A 19,753-nucleotide genomic window follows, 5' to 3' on the forward strand; every position below is an offset into this window, starting at 1 on the left:
ATTCGGATCTCCTTGCGAGGACTGCTCAGGAGGACGTCGTTATCAGGAGAAAACTGGCGTTCTACGGATCGGAGGGTGGAATGTCAGATCCCTTTATCGGACAGGTTCAAAAATTCAAATGGCTCTGAGCACTATGGAACTTAACATCTGAGTTCATGAGTCCCCTATAACTTAGAACTACTTAAACCTAACTAACCTAAGGACATCACACACATCCATGCCCGAGGCAGGATTCGAAACTGCGACCGTAGCAGTCGCGCGGTTCTGCACTGAAGCGCCTAGAACCGCTCGGCCACCGCGGCCGGCGGATAGGTAGGTTAGAAAATTTAAAAAAGGAAATGGATATGTTAAAGTTAGATATAGTGGGAATTAGTGAAGTTCGGTGGCAGGAGGAACAAGACTTCTGGTCAGGTGTATGCAGGGTTATAAATACAAAATCAAATAGGGGTAATGCAGGAGTAGGTTTAATAACGAATAAAAAAATAGGAGCGCCGGTCAGCTACTACGAACAGCATAGTGACCCCATTATTGGAAACAAGATAGACACGAAACCCACGCCTACGACAGTAGTACAACTTCATATGCCAACTAGCTCCGCAGATGACAAAGAGATTGATGAAATGTATGATGAGATAAAAGAAATTATTCAGATAGTGAAGGGAATCGAAAATTTAATAGCCATGGGGGACTGGAATTTGATAGTAGGAAAGGGAAGAGAAGGAAACGTAGTAGGTGAATTTGGAATGGGAGTAAGGAGTGAAACAGGAAGTCGCTTGGTAGAATTTTGCACAGAACGTAACTTAATCATAGCCAACACTTGGTTTAAGAATCATGAAAGAAGATTGTATACATGGAAGAGGCCTGACCACAATCTATTGGTTATGAACTGTAGATCAAAACTGAAGAAACTGCAAAAAGGTGGGAATATAATGAGATGGGACCTGGATAAACGGAAAGAACCAGAGGTTGTAGAGAGTTTCAGAGAGGGTATTAGGGAACGATTAATAGGAACAGGGGAAAGAAATACAGTAGAAAAAGAATGGGTAGCTTTGAGAGATGAAATAGTGAAGGCAGCAGAGGATCAAGTGGGTAAAAAGACGAGGGCTAGTAGAAATCTTTGGGTAACGGAAGAAATATTGAATTTAATTGATGAAAGGAGATAGAAATGCAGCAAATGCTGCAGGCAAAAAAGAATACAAACGTCTCAAAAATGAAATCAACAGGAAGTGCAAAATGGCTAAGCAGGGATGGCTAGAGGACAAATGTAGGGATGTAGAGGCATATATCACTAGGGGTAAGAGAGATACTGCCTACAAGAAAATTAGAGACCTTTGGAGGAAAGCGAACCACTTGTATGAATATCAAGAGCTCATATGGAAACCCAGTTCTAAGCAAAAAAGGGAAAGCAGAAAGGTGGAAGGAGTATATAGAAGGTCTATAAAAGGGCGATGTACTTGAGGGCAATATTATGGAAATGGAAGAGGACGTAGGTGAAAATGAAATGGGAGATATGATACTGCGTGAAGAATTTGATAGAGCACTGAAAGACCTAAGTCGAAACAAGGCCCTGGGAGTAGACAACATTCCATTAGAGCTACTGATAGCCTTGGGAGAGCCAGCCATGACAAAACTCTATCATCTGGGGAGCAAGATGTATGTGACAGGCGAAGTAACATCAGAGTTCAAGAAGAATATAATAATTCCAATTCTAAAGAAAGAAGGTGTTGACAGGTGTGAAATTACGGAACTGTCAGCTTAATAAGTCACGGATGCAAAATACTGACACGAATTCTCTACAGACGATTGGAAAAAAATGGAGAAGCCGATCTTGGGGAAGATCAATTCGGATTCCGTAGAAATGCTGGAACACGTAGGGCAATATTGATCCTACAACTTATCTTAGGAGATAGGTTAAAGAGAGGCAAACCTACGTTTCCATCATTTGTAGACTTAGAGAAAGCTTTTGACAATGTTGACTGGAATACTCTCTTTCAGATTCTGAAGGTGGCAGGGGTAAAATACAGGGAGCGAAAGGCTATTTACAATTTGTACAGAAGCCAGATAGCAGTTATAAGAGTCGAGGGACATGAAAGGGAAGCAGTGGTTGGGAAGGGAGTGAGACAGGGTTGTAGCCTATCCCCGATGTTATTCAATCTTTATATTGAGCAAGCAGTAAAGGAAACAAAACAAAAATTTGGAGTAGGAATTAAAATCCATGGAGAAGAAATAAAAACGTTGATGTTTCCCGATGACATAGTAATTCTGTCAGAGACAACAAAATACCTGGAAGTTGAACGGAATGGACATTGTCTTGAAATGAGGATAAAAGATAAACATCAACAAAAGCAAAACCAGGATAATGGAATGTAGTCTAATTAAATCAGGTGATGCTGAGGGAAGTAGATCAGGAAATGAGACACTTAAAGTAGTAAATGAGTTTTGCTATTTGGGGAACAAAATAACTGATGATGATCGAAGAAGAGAGGATATAAAATATAGACTGGCAATGGCAAAAAAAGCGTTTCTGAAAGAGAGAAATTAGTTAACATCGAGTATAGATTTAAGTGTCAGGAAGTCTTTTCTGAAAGTATTTGTATGGAGTGTAACCATGTATGGATTGAAACATGGACGACAAATAGTTTAGACAAGAAGAGAATAGAAGCTTTTGAGAAGTGGTGCTTCAGAAGAATGCTGAAGATTAGATGGGTAGATCACATAACTAATTAGAAAGTACTGAATAGAATTGGGAAGAAGAGGAATTTGTCGCATAACTTGACCCGAAGGAGGGATTGGTTGGCAGGACATGTTCTGAGTCATCAAGGGATTATCAGTTTGGTATTGGAGGGTAGCTTCGAGTGTAAAATTCGTAGAGGGAGACCAAGAGATGAATACACTAAACAGATTCAGAAGGATGTAGGGTGCAGTAGTCACTTGGGGATGAAGACGCTTCAACAGGATAAAGTAGCATGGAGAGCTGCAGCAGACCAATCTCTGGACTGAAGACCACAACAACAACAACAACAACAACAACAGCTTCTGACTAATGCATGGGCAAAGTCGATGTTTCTATCAGTGCTCAGCTTCAATTAACTCCTGGGCATGTAGTACTATAGAAATTGTTAGTACATAGTGCTAGCCAGTATCCGCAATGAAATGCTTAATAATCCAGGTGTGCATCGTAAAAAGTGATCTAATACAAAAATAAATCGAAAAGAATATACAGAATACGAAATGTATGGTACCAAAATTTTGTCCCCTTACAGCCTACATACATGAGCCAAAACATTACGACCATCTGCTTAACAGAGTGATAAAATTTCCTCGGGCTTCCAGCCGTATACTGTGGTTTAAAATGCACGATTTTAAACCACTGGACACGGCTGGAGGCCTGAGAAAATTTTATCAGTATATATCGCCGCTAAACTATGCGTTCGTATATTGCTTAATAGACTGTTTGTCCGTTTTGGAACGCAATACATCTCTGATTCTGCTTATCTGGGATCCGATAGTTTGTTGGTAGGTTTGTGGAGGTATGTGGCATTAGATGTGTTGTGGACTGGCAAGACTGCCAATCCACAGTGATGGGTAGCCGAAAGGCACGCGTTGAACTCACGCAGGCTGGCGTGAGGTCTGGAACAGGACAATGTAATTTAATGTAGCAAATAAAGTACGTTGCTGCTGGAATACTTAACTTTAATCCATAATTGGTGTACATCGCTCTTGATATCACATAAGTGCAATCTCAATATAAACTGGTCATGGCGCCTTGCTAGGTCGTAGCATATGACGTAGCTGAAGGCTATGCTAACGATCGTCTCGGCAAATGAGAGCGTATTGGTCAGTGTAGCTTCGCTAGCAAAGTCGGCTGTACAACTGTGGCGAGTGCTAGGACGTCTCTCTAGACCTGCCGTGTGGCGGCGCTCGGTCTGCAATCACTGACAGTGGCGAGACGCGGGTCCGTCGTATACTAGCTGACCGCGGCCGATTTAAAAGCTACCACCTAGCAAGTGTGGTGTCTGGCGGTGACACCACAAGATGTCTACGCACAGGTAAATCGCGTAAATAACGGGCCTCTGATTTGCGTACACGGTGATGGCGCCCGATAGCTACCCAGATGGGTTCCATAGGACTTTTATCAGGCGAATGTGGTCACCGAAATATAATCCTGAGTTGACTATAATGCCCCTAATACCACTATAGCATGGTCCTGGCTACGAGATATGGACAATTAGAATGCTGAATGAAGGCAACGCCGATGGGGGAAGACATCTAGTGTCAAGAAGGTGCGTGTGGTGTGAATGTGTCTTTGGTTACTATCACAGGTCCCACGTAAGCCCAGGAGAACGTCTCCCATAGCAAATTACTACTCCCACCAACCTGCGTCCGTGGCACGCTGCATATTTCGAGCCGCCGTTTACCTCGATTACGGCGTTTGTGGAAACGACTAACGACCTATTGTAGCAAAAATATGATTCACCCGAAGAGCCGACACGTTTCCATTGATTGACGGTCGAATTCCGATGGTCCCGTGCTAACTGCAGTCGTAACTGACGATGTCATTGAGTCAACATCTGAACAAGCAACGGTTGTGTGCTGCGGAGCTCCATGTTCAACAACGTACGATGAATGGTGTGCTCCGGAACAATTGTGCCCCTACCAGTACTGTGCTCTTTCGGCAAAGACGCCACAGATCACCATCTACTTTAAAGAGGAGACAAGCCCCCGAAACCCCGATCTGTGAAGCTACTGAGGACGTCCAACCATTTAGCGCTTAGTGGTAGTTTCACTGTTCTACCTCTTTCCGTAGATGCTCACGACAGTAGCACGTGAACATTCGACCAGCTTGGTCGTTTTCGAGATACTCGTTCTCAGACTCTGTGTAATGGTAATGCACCCTTTGTGAAAGTCACTTATCTCCATGGATTTCCAGTTTAAAGCCCGTATCTTCGCTAGGGTGATCCCTCGTCGGTGACTGCTCCGCTTATCTTTTTTACCGCGTCAAGTGCCCACAAAGCTAAAGGCGGCATGTGCAGCGTCAGCTGGCCATGGATGTCGATGTGAGGCTGGCCTGTCGCTGTCCACCTCACTTGCGACAAAATAGCTATCAGTGGTTGTCGGTGATGATGTTAGGAATAGCTGTCAGACACGTGATTTAAGTCCTTCTCAGTGTCGCCCCTGGGTCGATCGGAATTACTAATTTCCGGCAAAAAAGTTGCAGCTGATGAGTCCTGGTGATCTCTGACAGCGTCAGAAAGAGACAAGTGAAAACCGCAGCTTACCGAAGACGCCGACGAGCTTGATGCAGGCGGTGGCGGGGAAGACGCCGTTGCGACCCTTGCGGCCGCCCATGCAAGGCGCCTCCAGGATGCTGTCCGAGTAGTTGTTGTGGAAGGGGTCGTCGCACGGCCGGTAGCTGCCGTTCACCGACACGCACTTGAAGCAGTCGATGGCCGTCGCTGCAACAGAGGCGTCCGTATAGCTCAGATCACACGCCATGCCGTAACTCGGAGCTCTATGAAAAGAGAGAGTTGTGCGCGGAAGCTGCCGACAACAGAGCCTAAGCAGAGTTATTAATTCACTACTGAAGATGTAATAAATGGTTCAAATGGCTCTAAGCACTATGGGACTTAACATCTGAGGCCATCAGTCCCCTAGACTTAGAACTACTTAAACCTAACTAACCTAAGGACAACACACATATCCATGCCCGAGGCAGGATTCGAACCTGCGACCGTAGCAGCAGCGCGGTTCCGGACAGAAGCGCCTAGAACTGCTCGGCCACAGCGGCCGCCTGCAATAAATATTCCAGAATTTAAAACAAGAACAGCTTTCAAGATGCACAATTTAGAAGTGTATGCCCTCGGCATATCTAAGCAACTTTAAGTCACTCTATAAAGGCAAGTCCTCTGGGTGATGCTGAATACCAGTTGGTTTATTTTCGGAGTATGTTGATGTAATAACCCCATAATTAACAATCGTATACAACAGCTCGTTCTATGAAAGATCCACACCGATACCTAAGAAATGGGAAGATCCACAGGTAACACCAATACACAAAAAAGGAAACAGAAATAACCCTCTTAATTATAGACCCACCTCACTGGCATCAATTTGCAGTAAGATTCTGGAAAATATACCGTGTCTGAACATTACGAATCACCTCGAAGAAAACGATCTGTTGTAACCAGTAGAGATTCAGAAAATACAGATCTCATCGAATACAACTGGCTCTTTATTCACACGAAGCAATGGGTGCTATGGACAAGAGATCTAATGATGCTTCCATATGTCTAGATTTCCAGAATGCTTTTGGCACCATTCCTTACAAGCGATTTCTTAACAAACTGCGTGCCTTTGCAGCATCGTTTCAGTTGTGCAACTGGGTTTGTCGTTTCCTGTCAGAGAGATCCCAGATCGTTGTAGATGAAGGGAAGGCATCGAATGAAACGGAAGGAAGACCTGGGATTCCCCTAGGAGTCTGTAGATCCTCTGCTGGTCTTACTCTATGTGAACGATTTAGAAGACAATCTGAGCATCCCTCTTAGATTCTTTGTAGATGAGGGTGTCGTTTACCGTTTAGTATACTTGTCAGAAGATAAATGCTAATAACAAAATGATATATGTATGGCAGAAAAAGTACCAGTTGACCATTAGCAATAGGCAGAGTAAGGTGCCCCACCACGATAAAAGATACAGTTTTTAAGGTTGACGATTCAATGAAAAATCTAGGATTACAATTACGAACAGCTTAAACTCTACTCAATACACAGAGAATCCTGTGAGAAGACTAATCAAAGAACACTAAGAAGTCTTAACAGGCCTACAAAGAGACTTATTAGCTACGCTTGTCCTTCCTCTTCTGCAGTATTGCTGCGCCGTATAGGATCACTACCCGATAACTATTTATTTATTTCACGGAATAATCATTTTGAATTACGGCTATTCTCATGTGCAAGTTGAAATGTCACAAAACGTCCTACAAGTCTAAATGACATGTTGGGTCGAAATGACATACATCTGCTGTTAGAAACCAGTCGTCGCATTACGCGATATAAGTATATATCAAGGATATGTAAAATGGCTGACATGGTGCACTGTGATAAACATTAACAAATTGTACTATGTATCTGGAAGTTATTACACGGATGTGACCTGCATTCATCACGTCCATGCATCAACTGATCAACTGACACTAACATATACGGGGTGAAACACACAAAATTCGCATCACTAATACTGCGGAAATGAATTCGTAGTTTGGGGGTCGTATTGTTTGTAATAACAGTTAGAAAGCACATTTCTTGTGCAAATATACAGTTCTTTAAACGGAACGATGCCAATTAACATTAACAGACTGAAAGTATGATAAATTAGAATGTTAGTAGTGTTTGTTGCAGGAGTCTAGTCCGAGTCGCTTAGAGGTATCTTCTTTTGAAAACTTCCCACACAGAAACTTGTACAGTACCTGTAGTAGCTCTCACTAAAGAACAACTCATGTGCACACACACTAGTTACGTGGATTATGATCAGTAACGAGACAACTGACCATCAGAGGTTGTGTTCAAAATGGCGATCAGCAGCGGCAATATGCACTTCCAGTCTTTTATGGAAGGAATGGTCCACACGAGCTAGCATTTCAGCCGAGATGTCCGAGCAGGCTGCAGTAACAACTCGTTGTATATCATCGAGTGTAGTTGATATGTCCTTGTGGACACCGTATTTAAGCTTTTTCAGCAGAAAAAGAACTACAGACATCAAATACGGGGAAAGGGCTGGCCAAGGTGTAGGTCCTCTGCATCCTATCCAACGTTTTGGAAACAATTTGTGAAGACATGGTGTAGTATTTCGAGCAGTCTGGGCTAGGCAGCCATCATGTTGGTACAACAGGTTCGTCCTACTCTGCAGAGGAACGTCTTCTAACATCCATGGAAGATGGTCTGTTAGGAGGTTGCGATACTTGTGAGCATTCAGTGTTCCATCTATGGAAAATGGGCCTATGTGCTAATGGTTCACTATTCCACATCGTACGTTTACACTCCATGGACGCTGGTGTTCCACGGAGATTTTCAACAGATCAATAGTATTTGTTTCGGCTGTTTATCTGGCCATGATTGGCAAATGTGGCTTCATCACTAAACAAGATACATGATACATCGGAAGTACTCTGTCTTAATGGTCATGTACAGAGGTTAACACTAGTCTTATGACCGTTTCCACCGTATGGAACCTATGTTGATGGAGAATACGTAGGAGTCGCGCGGGATTAGCCGAGCGGTCTTGGGCGCTGCAGTCGTGGCCTGTACGGCTGGTCCCGGCGGAGGTTCGAGTCCTCCCTCGGGCATGGGTGTGTGTGTTTGTCCTTAGGATAATTTGGGTTAAGTAGTGTGTAAGCTTAGGGACTGATGACCTTAGAAGTTAAGTCCCATAAGAAAAAAAAAAAAAAAATACGCAGGACGCTTGCCTGACTCATGCCACCTCCTCGTGCGACTGCGCGGGGGCTAACGTGCGGACCAACTGCAACAGCAGCAAGAACGTTAATTTCCCCCTCTTCTGGCGTCACTTGCTTTCTTCTGTTACGTTGTCTAGGTGTTACACTACCATCTTACGTAACTGTATTAAGAGGCTTATAAATTATTACTGAGATGTTGACGTCTGTTGGTATACCTTGCCGCATACTCCGTACAAGAATTTATGCATTCTTCCAACACTTTACATACTCCATGAGCATGTCGGCTTTTTATGCATTGGTAAATCCCATCGTCCGATCACGGTCTACTGTCTGCACTGTCAAACAGTAACTGATTAGCAAGACGCAATGCATTCAAGCAACACACACGCACACTGTAAGCAAATATAACAACGTTGCACCTAGCAACTAAGCAGGCTGAATGGCACAAACAAGTGTCGGTGTGGAAATTATTCAAAATACGATACCTCGTAAACGACTCGCACTAAAATCCTGCAACAAACACCACTGACTTTCTAATTTATCCTATGTCTTGTCTGTTAATGTCAATAGGCATTGTTGCATTTAAAAACGTGTATGTTTGCACAGAACATACTCTTTCTAAGTATTATTAGAATCTGTTTATTAGCTAACAATGTGAGCCCCTAATTACCAATTCATTATGTGGAAACCGCAGATCAGTATCACTTTCCTTTTTCACAATATATGTGGTACAGATTTTAGGTGATTCACCCGTATATGTTAACTGCAGTTGATCACTTGATTTGTGGACGTGATGAATGCAGGTCACAGCAATGTATTGGCTGCCAAATATGCATTACTTTTTGTTAATGTTTACTCGCTGTGTACAATGTCAACCTTATTATGTAGGCCCATCTTTGATACGTACTCATTTCCTGTAATGCGACGACTGGATTATGAGACCGGATAGATAGTATTTCGAGGATGACATGTCATTTAGGTGTGTCGGAAATTTGTCACATTTGAGCTTGCCCTTGAGAATCGCTATAACGCCGAAATCATGATATTCTGAAATAAACGAGTAGTAATCTTACATGACTGCTGTCCACGAAGATAGAGTAATTTCGAGATACAATTGACGGAAGACATTCAAAAAGTTCAGAGAACTCTTTTGTATTATCGCTAAATACTGTGGAGAGAGTCACGCATATGATAAGCGAGTTGGGGTGGCAGTCGTTAAAGCGAAGGCGTTTTTCGTTGCGGCGAGATCTTGTTACGAAATTTGACTCATCTACTTTCTCTGTCGAATGTGGAAATATTTTGTCGATAACCAGTTACAAAGATGGAAACCATCGTGATAAAAAAGTAACATCAGAGCTTGCGTGGAAATATTTCAGTGTTCCTATTTCTCACGTGCTATTCGAGAAGTAGTCCGAAAGTGGTTCGATGAATCCTATGACAGATACTTAAGTTTTACATACATGTATCGTGTCTGTACTCTTCCATGTCTGAGGGAACAGATACCATTCCGTGTATATGAAATCAATCAGTCGAAACAAAGACAATAAATACCAGTGGGCTTTGAAACAACTCGATGAGGAAAACTGGAAATTTGTGCCGTCCTGGAACTCGAATCGGGATTTACCTCTCATGTGAGGTTGCCTTAACTTCTTCGGCGACCCGGACATGGTCCGTGATCGACTCAAATTTTCAGCGCATCCACACGCTACTCATGTAGTGCCCCTTTCCATTATTCTCAAAACTGACAGCGTATCGCTGATTCCTGTATGACGTTGAGTGCATGTGTGCATCTGCACAGAAGGAGTCATAGCCGTCTTGCCTTATTTACTTATACATACGGTGTCTGTTCTCTTCAGACATGTCCGAAAGAACAGACACCATTGTGATGCCTCAGCCATTACATGAACGAAACAAAGACAGTAGCTACCAGTGGACAATGAAACAAGCCAATGCGCTGTATGTCGGTGGTGAATGGATAGGTAAAAATTTGAGTCGGTCAGGGACATTGTCCTGATGGCCAAAGCGGCAGTCTGCCTTTGGCAGGGCAGTGGCTCAGACGCCGCTGCTGCGATAGCACGCGCACAGTGTTATTGTGGTTTACAGCCATCTTTGTGCAGCTTACTTCCTTCCACACACCATGACATTTCCGCAGTGAAAGCCAACACTGAAGTTCAGTTTTACGACCAAGTATGTGCAACTAAATGCGTTGGAAATTGAACAATTTTTACGAGATGTTGTTCGCATCAGTTATCGTGAACTAATAGAGATTCATTTCTATACTGGGAGCAGCCTTGTCTGCACGAAACTGGTGAATGACGCAGCTTGAGGACGGATTTTAAAAAAGACGAGTGACGTTCAGTTCAGACTTTCAGATACACATGGTGGTCCTGTGAAAGTGGAACGTGCAGGTCTTGGCCAGAACACGGTCAGTGTGCTCGAATTGCCGTTTGAAGTGACAGCAGAGATGGCGATTTTAGCATTGAGTTGCTAGGGCAGTGTCATAAACCGTAAGGTGGAAAGAAGGGCACACTTTACCACATATCCAGTTTTCAATGGGGTGTGTCAGGAACGTGGTAACATACGTTATGAGGGTGCCACTAGTAAAAAAAAAAAAAAGCTGCTTAGGTCACATAAAGTGAAAGTAGCGCTCTCCACAAACAAAAAACTACAATAGAAACTAGTCCTGACCTTAAACAATAAAAAAATAAATTCTCAGACTCGAGAATAAACAAAATAAAATGCAAAACTTGCTCAAGCTACTACAGGGCTATTACAAATGATTGAAGCGATTTCATAAATTCACTGTAGCTCCATTCATTGACATATGGTCACGACACACTACAGATACGTAGAAAAACTCATAAAGTTTTGTTCGGCTGAACCCCCACTTCAGGTTTCTGCCGTCAGAGCGCTCGAGAGCGCAGTGAGACAAAATAGCGACAGGAGCCGAGAAAGCGTATGTCGTGCTTGAAATGCACTCCCATCAGTCAGTCATAACAGTGCAACGACACTTCAGGACGAAGTTCAACAAAGATCCACCAACTGCTAACTCCATTCGGCGATGGTATGCGCAGTTTAAAGCTTCTGGATGCCTCTGTAAGGGGAAATCAACGGGTCGGCCTGCAGTGAGCGAAGAAACGATTGAACGCGTGCGGGCAAGTTTCACGCGTAGCCCGCGGAAAATTGGCTCATGCCACAACTGGAGACCGACAGCGCCGACTTCATCTTTCAACAGGATGGTGCTCCACCGCACTTCAATCATGATGTTCGGCATTTCTTAAACAGGAGATTGGAAAACCGATGGATCGGTCGTGGTGGAGATCATGATCAGCAATTCATGTCATGGCCTCCACGCTCTCCTAACTTAACCCCATGCGATTTCTCTCTGTGGGGTTATGTGAAAGATTGTGTTTAAACCTCCTCTACCAAGAAACGTGACAGAACTGCGAGCTCGTATCAACGATGCTTTCGAATTCATTGATGGGGACATGCTGCGCCGAGTGTGGGAGGAACTTGATTATCGGCTTGATGTCTGCCGAATCACTAAAGGGGCACATATAGAACATTTGCGAATGCCTAAAAAAACTTTTTGAGTTTTTGTATGTGTGTGCAAAGCATTGTCAAAATATCTCAAATAATAAAGTTATTGTAGAGCTGTGAAATCGCTTCAATCATTTGTAATAACCCTGTACATAGGACGTAAAGATTTTCAAATTAGATACACGGAACACATCAATTGTTTCACACACAATCAGTTTACAAAATCAGCAATAGCAAAACACAATCAAAACACTGGACAGCCATTCAAAAACGTAAATGAAGAACATAAGATACTCCACCGCTTCCAACAATCTCATGCAATGGATGTAATGGTGCAACTTGATATTTTTGTAAATTACAACAGGCAAGGAGAAAAAATTTCAATGATAAGCTAGATAGTGAATCAATTTTTTCAAATGTTTCTCCTGTATAACTGTAATAATTTTCATAAATATGTAAATTTAGTTATTAAAAATCGATAATTTAGTAGCAAATAATGGTAAAAACATACACATCAAAAACAGTTTTGCATCAGCCCGGTTCCCAGAGCTCCTGAAGATAGACGATGACTGTGGGTATTGTATCACAGACACAGTCCCTTTCACTGTTCAGAGATGTTACAAAACTCTCCCAAAGATGTACACAATCATGCGTGAGCAGCGCCTATTAGACGGAGGGGGTCCGACAGCCAGCCGATCAGTCCCAGTCAATCCACCAGGAAGGATGTATACGGCTCGTGTTGTCTGTAGTTCAACCATGCCTAGACGGTCAAACCGCAGTTCGATTGCGTCCGCAGTTACTTTGTGCCAGGAGGGGCTCTGAATAACAGAAGTGTCCAGGCGTCTCGGAGTGAACCAAAGCGATATTGTGCGGATGTGGAGGAGATACAGAGACACAGGAACTGTCGATGACATGCCTCGCTCAGGCCGCCCAAGGGATACAATTGCAGTGGATGACCGCTACGTACGGATTATGGCTCGGAGGAACCCTGACAACAAAGCCACCATGTTGAATAATACTTTTCGTGCAATCACAGGACATCGTGTTACAACTCAAACATTGCGCAATAGGTTGCATGATGCGCAACTTCACTTCCGACGTCCATGGCGACGTGCATCTTTACAATCACGAAACTATGCAGCGCGGTACAGATGGGCCCAACAACATGCCGAATGGACCGCTCAGGATTGGCATCACGTTCTCTTTTCCGATGAGTGTCGCATATGCCTTCAACCAGACAATCGTTGGAGACAACCCGGTCAGGCTGAACGCCATTGACACACTGTTCAGCGAGTGCAGCAAGATGGAGGTTCCCTGCTGTTTCGGGGTGGCATTATGTGGGGCCGAAGTACGCCGCTGGTGGTCACGGAAGGCGCTATAACGGCTGTACGATACATGAATACCCTCCTCCGACCGATAGTGCAACCACATCGGGAGCATATTGGCGAGGCATTCGTCTTCATGGACGACAATTCACGCTCCAATAGTCCACATCTTGTGAATGACTTCCTTCAGGATAACGACATCGCTCAACTAGAGTGGCCAGCATGTTCTCCGGACATGAACCCTATCGGATACGCCTGGGATAGATTGAAAAGGGCTGTTTATTGACGACGTGACCCACCAACCACTATGAGGGATCTACGCCGAATCGCCATTGAGGAGTGGGACTATCTGGACCAACAGCGCCTTCATGAACTATGGATAGTATGCCACGACGAATACAGGTATGCACCAATGCAAGAGGACGTGCTACTGGGTGTACAGCCATCTGGACCACCTCCTCTGAAGGTCTCGCTGTATGGTAGTACAACATGCATTGTGTGGTTTTCATGAGCAATAAAAAGGGCGGAAACGATGTTTATGTTGAACTCTGTTCCAATTTTTTGTACACGTTCTGGAACTCTCGGAACCGAGGTGAGGCAAAATTTTTTTTGATGTGTGTACATCTTACGATTTGCAACCTTATATATGTAATCCAAAAACACTGTAACAACTCTGTGTAAAAAGTCTTAGTGAAACCGTAGTGTCGTAATATCTTTGTAGCATGTTTTGTAAAACAAACAGTGTAAGTGATGATTTGCATGTGTGTGACATTCTGTATAATGGAGGAGAGACCTGTAAGTAGACAAACCAAAAACAATTTTTAACATTAGCGTTTAAAAACACTCAATAATTAATTTTTCCGATCTTCAGATTGCAGTCTAACTTCCAAGAGACGTAAGGGAGTCAGAAAACCACCAAACATATTAGTGTAAATACGTGCACAAATGCACTAGAAAACGAGAATAAATTCTCGAAACGCGTTGTGCTAAGTATCAAGAAGTAATTAACTGGTGCAATTTTCATTATTTAAATCATGAATGACACAGTTGGATGCTTTCCTGGAACAACTAATAAGATGAACGAAATTACGTTAACTATGAGTTTAACATTCCGTCGGTCACGACGACGTAAGAAACAGGGTACAATCAGTGACTGAAGAAGGAAGGGGTCAGAGTCTTTTCAAGGTCGATTTAGCGGAGGAGTTAGAGAAGTCAGAACGGTAGTTTTTAGTCAGTGAGGGAGAGTTATGTGAGCGCTAAGCAATAGCCAGTGATAGATAGTACAATAAAGAAATTGTCCGTGGTGTAGATACAGTCCTTCACAACATTATTTTCCAATGGGCCGTTACATTCTTCTGCCAGCCGCGGTTTAAGCAAGGCCGAGGTTTAGTCACCGTCTGTTGTTACTTCTTTGCGAGGCGGGCAGCACGGGGCAGGCAAGTGGACGCGTGTTCTTTTCTCGCCTGTGCGGACTTTCGAAGGAGTACATAATACTCCCTCTGCGCCGTTCTCTTGGGTCGATTTTTGTTCAGGGCTGCCACTCGTAACTCGGGTCTAGCTGCTTGCTGAATTATGGACTACCTGTCAGGTTGGCTGCATCGGCAACGTGAACGATCGCGGCATCAGAACGTCGATACTATTCGCAACTCTTGGCAACGCTCCTTATTCCGGGAAAGGAGGTTCACAGATCTGCTTCACTTTCCTGCAAGTAACACACCGCTGGCTTCATCGAGTCGCGAGAACATATCCAGGGAGCACAAGACCTCGAGAAACTGATGTCATTCGCGCCCTTTTATGCTTGAGCTTCTATAAGTGAATAGCCGTACCATGTTTACAAATTCTTGCATCCCTCCTGGAAGAAAAATGTCATAACACAAAAAAAACATGAAATACTCATCTACGTACATTTCGTTAAAGAAAAGCTCTGGGTTTAAGGGTATGAAATCGCACTTGAATAACTGCTTATTACCTTATGTTCGCAGGATACTAGAACATGTTCTAAGCTCGACTTTTATGACAGTCCTGGCGGAAACCAAATTTTTTTCAGAGCATCACTACGGATTCGGGAAAAACTACTAGTGGGAAACAAAGTGTTGTTTATTCACATACATCTTGCAAACAATAGGTCTTCCTAGATTTCCGAAAGGCGTACCACACTGTACCGCTTCATCGACGACTAATCAAGACACTATCATAGGGAGTATCTTGGAAAGCATATCTACATCTACATGATTACTCTGCAATTCACTACTAAGTGCCTGACAAAGAATCATCGAACCATCTTTAAGCTACTTCTCTACCGTTCCAATTTCTAACAGCGGGCATGGAAAACGAATGCTTAAATATTTCCATGCGAGCTCTGATTTTTCTTATTTTATTATGATGATAATTTCTCCCTATGTAGGTGGGAGCAAAAAAATATTTTCACACTCTGAGGAGAAAATCGGTGATTGAAATTTCACGCCTTTGCTTTAATGACTGCCACCCCAATTCGTGTTTCATATACCTTGTACTCTGTCCCTTATTTCGCGTCAATTAATCATCCAAATTTTCTGAATTTATAATCATTTGTTTGTCTGTATCTGTTCATCAAACCTACCGAGATCCGTCCCAGTCGTAAAATGTATTTAGGGGTAATACTAAGACGCGATATGAAACAGGACGATCACGTAAAACCTGTATTAAGAAATGTGACTGGAATGATTAGATTTTCATGTATTCAGGTCTGTGTCACAGTCGAGTATAATTTATTGGTGGTGAGTAGTTTCGAAAGTTAACGTTCACTCTAACACTATTGCCTACAGAAGTTACAATATTATTACAGACAAAGAATGCAAAGTATTACAACAGTTATCAATGTACGTGTGCACTCCTAGTAGAAGTACTAATTTCGAATAAGGCACTGTTGCATTTCAAGTGTTTGTTAAAGAGTAATTCCACCGATACACTCACAAGACATATTCATAGAACAGATCTGCATGATGAAGATGGTAAGACCATAGTTCAGAAGTGATACATTCAAGTAAAGATCAATACTACAAATTGTGTTTTCAAAGACTCAATATATGACACTAGTTGCTCATAATGTATTTGTGGCTACAAACGTCAACGTAGCGCATGAATTCATGACAAGCCACTATTGACATATATCGAATCTGTGTAAACACATTTGTAGCGCTGACCTTCCGTATAAGATAGTCTAATTTTTAAACTTCAGAAACCACCTGATGGTTCTTCTGTGCCTTCAACTTAAAAATTATGCCTTTACAGGTGCGGCTGCCCAACAAGAAGAACTCTTTATAAGTTAGTTTCTTGACTGTACCATTCTTGCGCGACGGTCATAAAACATCTATCATGCAGATTTGTTTTATGAAGATGTCTTGTAAGTGTATCAGTTGAATCATGGTCTGACAAACGGGCATGTCTTACTTGATATCAGCATACTACCATTTATGCACAACGTATATTGATAACTGTTGTCATATTTTGCATTATTTGTCTGCAATTATTCTGTAACTTCTGTAGGCGATGGTTTGAGAATGAACGTTAACGTTCGGAGCTAGTCTCTAACAAAAAATTGTACGCAGCGGTGGACAGGAACCTGAATAGTTAATAATCAAATCTGAGTTATTGGTCGATTTAAAAATGAAAAGTAATTGCAAAAATACTTAGATTTGTTGGAAGAGTTCTGGTAAAATCAAAGGCATCTACAAAAGGAATCGCCTTCAAGACCTATTCTAGAGCATTGTTTCAGTGTTTTGAGTTCTTCTCAAACAGGCATCACTGCCGACATCGACATTAAATGGGAATCCGGGGAAGAAAAGTTCTCGCGAAACCCTGTTGGGAGAATTTAGAGAACACTGCGAGACCATCATTGTTCTACCATCATTGTATATCTCATGTAGGGATAGTGAGAATAAGGGCACACACGGAGGCATATAGACGGTAGATTTCCCTTGCTCACTACGCGAATGGAACAGGAAAGAAAATTGGTAATCTTGCTGCGATGTACCCTCCACCATGCACTGCACAGTGGCTTGCGGAGTGTGTACGCGGTTCTAAATACGTAGTCGTCAGGATGATAGGAAATACGTGGAGACCAAAACTGAAACGGAAGGTGCTAGAATTCTTGGCGAAGTCTAGGAAACAAGAAGAGTTCAACTTTATTCGCTGCCATGTAGCGATGTATATACATTTAGTGATGAAGATGAGTTGTCTTCCAGCGGATAGTGCATGACTTGTCAGGTGAACACTATAGGCCGAGACCCCGGGATACCGGCAAGGTAGAAGCAATCAGATGAAGAGCGATATTAGTGACTGCAGTGATCTGGCCGGCTGGAGTCTTGACCAGTTTTGTGATTGCTATAGTGTTGTAGCAGTTGGTTGGCTTTAGGCCGGAAAAAGTTTCACGAATGTTACGAGCAAAGAGATAAATACCACAGAGATGCAACACCGCGATCAGCGTGAAGAAAATAGAACAACAGTTTTCCATGTTTTGGGAAGTCAAAATGAAGGAACTTGGCGCATCATTGTGTGTAAGGAAACACTAAACATAGGATAAAATAATGAATTAGCATATTCATGTAAATTACAACAAGTGAATGTTCTTTATGGGGTGGTGTGTAACAGAACTGTACAATACTATTACCAGATAATATTTTTAACAGTACTCAAAATTTTATTGCTTTTGTTCATGCCCTTATACGATGCACAAATATTAGGCGCTATTTCGATATTAAATTCGGCAATATCTTACCTTGAAAGTTCGCACGTGCACTGTTTTATTTTCAGATCAACCACAAATGTCTTCCAAAAATATGGCGTATAACAGTACAGCTTAAAGGAGCGTTAGATAACATGCCACAGCCTCTCTGTATATACACCATCTGTATGGTTGCGATTGACAAAGAGCGTAACGCTAGTAGGGAGAAATACCGTTAAGAGACGTTTCCCTAGGGGTAGGAATTTTTCGCAGCGCGAACAGGACAGGACGATTTGCGTCAGCAGGGACGTAAAACTTTAATACATTACGCATTTATGTTTTCCCTGAATATGAAACCGCAAGCACATTAACTATACAGTTCGCACCAGTAAACCCCTTATTCTTTACAACGGCTTCCTGATTACTTTAAAAATTTGTTAGCGTGTGAAATGTTTGATGTTAAGTATGTAGCGAGAAAAAAGTTTAGGAAAGATTTGCAACTGGATTCTAAGTTTGCCGGAAGTCGCTAAGTACTTTCTGTTGCAACCGCGACCGGAACGGGCGCGGGATTGCCGTGTAGGAAAGCGCGGTGGGACCCACGGAGCGGCCTGCGAATAACAACACAAATGGGAGAGGACACGAACAGCAAGAAGATACAAACAACAGAGTCACAAGTAAAGCTAACTAATCAACCATGTCCACTCATACACGGAACAAAGAACGCTTGAGGCGAGATGTCGATGGATGCAGCCAAGGTCAGACTGACTGGCTGAGCTTTTTCTTTTTTTTTTTCTTTATTGTGATTTCATTCCCCTGCCCCACATGGGCAGGGGAGGGCTGTCAGCGGCACAATCCGCCGCTCTTCAGCCGAGTGACAGGACAAATAATACAAGAATAAAATGTTACATATACATAGAAGGCGAAAAAAAGGGGAACATAAAACAGAGTGAGGGGAGATAATTGAGGTAAAAATACACAGATATGGAGACGTTCATGGGGGGACGATTAAAAAAGGTCGACATAAAGTTAAAAAAACACAGTTGGCGATTCTTAAAACACGAAGAAGACACTGAAGGCACACGCACAGGTTAAAAGTCGGCTACAGTATTAAGAACACTCCAGAACAACACACATAAAGCCCACTTGTAGCACACCCAATGAATAATAAAACTGTCAGGTGGGACCTGCCGAGGGAGAGGCTGGAGAGGATGGAAAAGCAGAGGAGAGCAAGGGGGAATAGGGGAGGTGGCAGGATGAAAAGAGTAGGGGCGTTGGTGCGTAATAAGGCAGGAGACTGGTGGGGCAGGAGATGAAGAGGGAAGACAAGGTAGAAGGGAGTGCAGAGACTCTGAAGAGGAGCACAAGGAAGGGAGGGGGAGTAAGAGGGAAAGCCACTCTGAAAGGAGGGGGACGAGAGGGAGCCCTGAAGAGGAGGCAGGAGGAAGATGGGGTTGGAGTTGGTAGGATGGGTAGATGTCAGGGCAAAGCTCATCGTCCGGGAGGGAAGTTGCGTTGGGAAAGGAGGCGGAGGGTGTGGATATGGAGAGAGGGTGGGACACAATGGTAAAGGCATGGTAACAGGCTGGGACTGGAGAGGAAGGGAGACACCAGGGGGTGAGGGGGATCAATGTGGCGGACAATATATAGTGTGCTGATGTGTTCAAGAAAAAAGGAGAAGGTGGGCGAATGGAATGAGGTCATAAAGGATGCGAGTGGGGGATGGAAGGTGGATGTTGA

The 19,753-nt window shown here is 43.1% G+C and overlaps 1 protein-coding gene across 1 annotated transcript in view; it reads right to left on the reverse strand.

The window, feature by feature from the left end:
- LOC126187371 (uncharacterized) overlaps window positions 1–19,753 on the reverse strand; it is a 1,107,325-nt gene that overhangs the window by 95,191 nt on the left and 992,381 nt on the right. Inside the window, exon 4 of the mRNA XM_049928416.1 lies at window positions 5,280–5,456. Coding sequence (XP_049784373.1) covers window positions 5,280–5,456 — 177 coding nt within the window. The remainder of the gene's footprint in view (window positions 1–5,279; window positions 5,457–19,753) is intronic.

Source organism: Schistocerca cancellata, chromosome 5 (genome assembly GCF_023864275.1).
Source record: "Schistocerca cancellata isolate TAMUIC-IGC-003103 chromosome 5, iqSchCanc2.1, whole genome shotgun sequence".
Taxonomy (NCBI): domain Eukaryota; kingdom Metazoa; phylum Arthropoda; class Insecta; order Orthoptera; family Acrididae; genus Schistocerca; species Schistocerca cancellata.